A 6,288-nucleotide genomic window follows, 5' to 3' on the forward strand; every position below is an offset into this window, starting at 1 on the left:
TATCTCTTAAAAAGATTTTTGCCGAAAAAAATGAGATTTACCGCGTTTCGAAGCACTTGATACTGTTAATTTTGGCAATTGGCATTGACTTAGCTGCCGTCAAGAAAGATAAAATAAAAGAAGGAAGCCACGTGGGTCGATAAGAGAGGTTGCCATGGCCCACATGACTATAATACATATCCTCACCACTTCGCTTATAAATACATCTTCTCCTCCTTCACTTCACTCGCTCACATTTATTTTGTTTTCCATTTCCCTAATCTCTCTCTCATCATACAATCAAGTATTACTAGTTTTTGCTAGCTTCTTCAACCATGGCCGGTGGAGGTTTCACCACCAACGGCGGAGGCGCCGTCGACTTCGAGGCCAAGATCACTCCAATAGTCATCATCTCATGCATAATGGCTGCCACCGGAGGCCTTATGTTTGGATATGATGTCGGTGTTTCAGGTAATAATAACTGATCTCCCTCTCTCTCTCGCATACATCACATTCAACTCCTTTTTAAGTGTGTTCCAATCCTATATATACATAACATCTTAACCTCATTTGTTCAACCCATCTTACACGCACCTAATATTATATTTTCCTTCTCAATATATGTATGTGTATTAACTTTTTATGAACAATGTTATAGAACGAAAAGGAACCTTTCATAAACTTTACGTCTTGGTTTACGTGTCTTTCATCATATTTTTATGTGATGAATAAGGAACCGGAAAAACGTGTCTTAGTCGTTGCAAGTGGTTAAAATGCTATTCTCGATCTCGGATGAATTTACGCGCACAATTAGTGGCGTAATATCCTTCTTTCCAAGAAAACGTTTTTTTTTTTTTAAATATGTATGTGTTACTCGGAATCAAATAATTTTATAACGAAATAATATCGTTGATTATATCAATCAAAGATAAGGAGAATACGGTTTAACAGAGCTAGCTTATGAGATTTATGTATAAAAACCAATTTATAATATCATTTTAAATTTCTTCCAAAAACTAATAATTATTTGACCAAAAAGAGGTTGAACTGATTTTGTCATTTTGATTTATGTTGATGAGTAGTGATTAACATTTACATGTTAATATAAGGTAGCTATAAGTTCCCAAAATTTCTCAACTACCTAACCTCCGGATCACCAAACAATTTCGACAAGGATATTTTTGGAATTTCACTTCACTTGTCCTGTGGGCTGTGACCTGTGAGATCAAAACGGCTTACCTTGACCAAATTCACTTTCTAATTATAATGCCTCATATCTCCATTTTCTCTTGTGCTAATAACATGCCTGCCACTGTGCCACCTAAAAGTTTGGTTTGTTTGCTTTTGTACACATTTAATTTCCACAGTCAAACACAATTAAATTACTATGAATTCAATAATTGATGATACTTTATCATTGATTTAACTTTTGTATAATGTAACTTGTGTTTTAGAGCACATTAAATTAAATTATAAATTAAAAATCTTTTTATAAAAATTTTAAAATTTTAATATATTTATTTTATATTCATTAATTGAAAACATAGAAATAGTCCTTCAAACAAAACTTTTTATGCATGAAATTAAATTAGTATAATTAATATGGGATTCAAATTAATAAATAATGTAATGATCAGGTGGAGTGACGTCTATGCCCCCATTCTTGAAAAAATTCTTTCCGGCGGTATACAGAAGGACAGTGTTAGAGCAAGGGTTGGACAGTAATTACTGCAAATATGACAACCAGGGCCTACAGCTCTTCACCTCCTCCCTATACCTTGCTGGCCTCACCGCCACCTTCTTTGCCTCTTACACCACTCGTCAGTTGGGAAGAAGGCTCACCATGTTGATGGCTGGTTTCTTCTTCATCGCCGGCGTTGCCTTCAACGCCGCCGCTCAAAACCTTGCCATGCTCATCGTTGGCAGGCTCCTCCTTGGTTGCGGTGTTGGTTTTGCTAACCAGGTAATCTCATTTTATTATCATTGCTTGTTTATTTATTTCAAAAAGTAACATTGTTGACATTTAATTCCCACGATAACTACTCTTCACGTGATTTGCTACTCATTGGTTACTATGCATAGTTTTTATATATTCTTTCAAAATAGAAAATAATTAAACGATGAATCATTGCTGGTACGTATCTGTTTTGCTCAATAAGTGCCGTTCTATAATTTGCTGAAGGGAATTAATTAATTAATTTAGGTATTACTGTATATTGTTCGTTAGATGGTGCCTGATTAAGTGTCTGTATTACTGAAATGTCATCGTGCTTATTTAATTGCTTAAAACTTAATTAGTTGATGTCAGATTCCCGTGTCTCTGTCTACCAAAGGGACAAATAATAATTGATTTAGCACGAATTTTATTTTAATTTTGTGTTTCTACATGTAACGTATGCATAATATTATATACAAGGAACATAGACCAACGACGTATGAAAATTACAATGAATTTAAGAATTACAGCTAAAAGGGTAGTGTCATAGAGGGAACAAAGATGAATGTCCCCAAGAAAATATTGTATGTGGAATTTTATGTGATGCACGCAAGTGTATGTGTATAGTTTGAACTGGAATTTAATTACATGAGAGTAAAACTTAAAAGTCTTAATTATTCACTTGTTTATCCAACTCGAGTCCCCCAGTCCACCAAACTTGTTATGCATATATGCCACTTGGGGGGCCCCTTTCATTCTAATAGTTTATGGAAAAATTCCTACTTTATGATGATGAGTACTAGGTGTCCCTTTTGACAAAGAAATTAAAGACCCAACCCCAACTCAGTTTCTTTGAATCTACCACACTATATACATTTTTTTAAAGTAATTTTCTGTATTAGAATATTGAAAAGTCTTTAGCCTTTTGCTTTTGAACAGAGGCTTTATTATCAAGTGCATATGCAGTATCTTTTACGGTTTACAAATTCCTTTTCTATATTTTCTGCATCGTTGCGTCGTTTCTTGGACTTAAGTTTTGATTCCTTACGTATAAACAAAGAATAGAACTAAAGTACTTTGGTCTATATAATTACTACTAAAAATAAATAAATTAAAATCACTGGCCGTAAACTTAGAAGAATTGAATATCCCTCAATTGTATATCGGAGTGTGTTGACTGGTTTGTGTTTTGAATCTGATTGATGACAGGCGGTGCCAGTGTTTCTTTCTGAGATCGCACCTCCAAGAATTCGTGGAGCATTGAACATACTGTTTCAACTCAACGTTACGATTGGCATTCTCTTTGCTAACCTTGTCAACTATGGCACCAACAAGTAAGTGTTTACTCATGGCAATTGGCATAGTAATTTATAAGAAGTAAAACGAATTGAATGAGATGACGTATGTGTTATAGAAAACAACAACTCATCATAATATATAAGTCAGAAGAGTAGTCTAACTAGCTAGTTTAATTTCCAAAGTTTTGACATCATTCACGATAATGTTTTCATGAATAGTAGTACAAGTTAGCATAATGGTCCAAAAATGAAATTAAGGTATGGGTGATGGCGGTCAAAATTGCTGATTAGCGTATCTAAGAGATAATGTTGAAATCTAAATAGTTGTCATGCCTTGACTTGTGAGTTGTGATCTCCCTCCCAAACTCTACCACATGCCTTCACTCTCTAGTACGCGACATGTATCAACTTTTTTTTTTGGAATTCATTAAACAGGCCCACCCCAGAACTTACTTTTCATGTAAAAAAAAGGGCCCAATGTGGAGGCCCATAGATTCTTAACATATTGATATTGATCGGAATGAGTGACACGCAGGATCAAAGGGGGATGGGGATGGAGGCTGTCTCTTGGACTGGCGGGGATCCCAGCACTTCTGCTGACGGTGGGGGCCATACTGGTGGTGGACACTCCCAACAGCCTCATCGAGCGTGGGCGGTTGGATGACGGAAAAGCCGTGCTGAGAAAGATTCGCGGCACCGACAACATTGAAGCTGAGTTCTTGGAGCTGTGTGAGGCCAGCCGTATTGCGAAGCAGGTGAAGCACCCCTTCCGCAACCTCCTCAAGCGCAAAAACCGCCCCCAGATCGTGATTTCCATTGCCCTCCAGGTCATTTCTCATTCCTCATTCACATTGCAATTGAACCACTTCCTAACTAACTAACTAACTAACTAACTTATGCATGCCTTGTATGTGTTTGTGAAATTGTCCAACAGATATTCCAGCAATTCACAGGCATCAACGCCATCATGTTTTATGCACCAGTGCTCTTCAACACCCTGGGATTCAAGAATGATGCCTCCCTCTACTCTGCTGTCATCACTGGCGCCGTCAATGTGCTCTCCACCATTGTCTCCATCTACTCCGTGGACAAAATCGGCCGCCGAATGCTCCTCCTTGAGGCTGGTGTTCAGATGTTCCTCTCCCAGGTGGTGATAGCTATCATCCTCGGATTCAAGGTGAAGGACCACTCCGATGACCTCTCAAAGGGGTTTGCCATCTTTGTGGTTGTGATGGTGTGCACCTTCGTGTCCTCCTTTGCGTGGTCGTGGGGTCCTCTTGGATGGCTGATCCCCAGCGAGACCTTCCCATTGGAGACTCGCTCGGCCGGCCAGAGCGTCACGGTTTGCGTCAACTTGCTCTTCACCTTTGTCATTGCGCAGGCCTTCCTCTCTATGCTCTGCCACTTCAAGTTCGGCATCTTCTTGTTCTTCTCCGGCTGGGTCTTGATCATGTCCTGCTTCGTCTTCCTGCTTGTGCCCGAGACAAAGGGCGTCCCCATTGAAGAGATGACCAACAGAGTGTGGAAGCAGCATTGGTTCTGGAAGAGGTTCATAGACGATGATGACTATGTTAAGGATGATAAAATAGCAGCAGCCAATAATGGCTTTGATCCCGCTTCCCAGTTGTAAGACATGACTCTTATCATTTCATTCGGTAGGCCTTTTAGAGTGAATGGTTCCCATTCCTACGAAAGTATATATTAGTTCTCTTCTCTTTTCTTTTCTTTTCTTTTCTTTATGCCTGCAGGGCTGCAACATTGTAGTGAACACAGTCATAAGCCATTATCCTCTTTTGCAAGCTATATTATTTATTTAAACATATATGCCAAATTTTCCTCTTACCACCTTCCCACACTTTGTTTTTTTAGAAAAAAAATATTGTAAATTGTTTCCTAAAGTAAATTGATTTCCTGCTTAAATTATGTTGTGAATGGAGGTCACTACTCACCACATCTTTGTGATTATGATGGAATGAATAGCTTCTTATAATACTTTGTATCTACGCCAATGAATGTTGCTGCTCCCTTGCATTTTTGGACATAAAGATATACCAACACATGGATGGATATGATGCGTAGTGGATGCCACTGGATGGATGATGTATAAATCAAAGCAAGTGATATATATGCTCAATTCTCTTCTCATGCGCAAAATCAATGTGATCACCAAATGGAAACAATATATGGTGGTTACCATTTTATGATAACACTCACCAATCAATTGCTTTGATTTGATACAAAAGAATAAGTTAAGATTTATATATAAAAATGGTCATCATTGGCTTCGTTAAGCATTTTTCAATGAGGAGTTGTTGCTCAGCTCGGAAACCATTTCCATTTTCCTCACTTTCCTTTCCTTTCAAGTTTCAACCTTACAACTCAACTTGCTGGCCAGTGGCTACCAAGGACCAACACCATCAATGCTGCTAGTGAGGATAGAGGGGAGATAAATCAATTAATTAATACATCAATAATATTTCATTAAAAATGTTCTATGACCATCAGAATTTATTATTTTTTATTATTTTTTTTAGCTATTAATTCAATTTTTTTAGTTTATTAAATCAACAATATACTTTTAGCCTACATTTTTAAATCACATTTTTAACAATGATAATAATTAACTGATGGTAAAAAACAATAACTTTTGATGATTTTCTAACATTTCTCTTATACTAACCTATCTTTCACAAATATGCTTTCCTCAGTATTTGTCAAAATAGGCCTAAATTTATGAGCCAGCTTTTATATTCCGCTTTACTGAATTATATTATTTATTTTGGTACATTGGATTTATTATCTACATAATAATATGATAAGATTTTGATTAGAACATAGTATCTATAGTAACACAGAATTTATTAAACAAAAATGAAAAAATTGTCTTCGACCGAATATCGCCATCCAACTGGAACTCACTAAAGACAGAATTAAAGCTACGTTTATTTATAAGACATTGAAATATAAATATAAAGACATAAAATTGTGTGTAATAAATAAGATATAAATATAAATATTATGTTTTAAGATATTAAATTAATATATTTTATGCTTTTAAAAAAGAAAGAAAAACAA

General features: G+C 36.4%; 1 protein-coding gene across 1 annotated transcript; it reads left to right on the plus strand.

Moving 5' to 3' along the window:
* On the plus strand, positions 210-5,035 carry LOC107643254 (sugar transport protein 13). The gene is made up of 5 exons (XM_016346848.2): positions 210-450; positions 1,617-1,942; positions 3,125-3,249; positions 3,749-4,040; positions 4,148-5,035. The coding sequence occupies exons 1-5, from the start codon at positions 315-317 to the stop codon at positions 4,841-4,843; spliced, it is 1,575 nt and encodes a 524-aa protein (XP_016202334.1). The 5' UTR covers positions 210-314; the 3' UTR covers positions 4,844-5,035.

Source organism: Arachis ipaensis, chromosome B05 (assembly GCF_000816755.2).
Source record: "Arachis ipaensis cultivar K30076 chromosome B05, Araip1.1, whole genome shotgun sequence".
NCBI lineage: Eukaryota > Viridiplantae > Streptophyta > Magnoliopsida > Fabales > Fabaceae > Arachis > Arachis ipaensis.

Coding starts and splice junctions, on each gene's coding strand:
- LOC107643254 (XM_016346848.2), top strand. CDS start 315: ATGGCCGGTGGAGGTTTCACCACCAACGGCGGAGGCGCCGTCGACTTC. Junction 451..1,616: donor ATATGATGTCGGTGTTTCAG/GTAATAATAACT, acceptor TGTAATGATCAG/GTGGAGTGACGTCTATGCCC. Junction 1,943..3,124: donor GTGTTGGTTTTGCTAACCAG/GTAATCTCATTT, acceptor GATTGATGACAG/GCGGTGCCAGTGTTTCTTTC.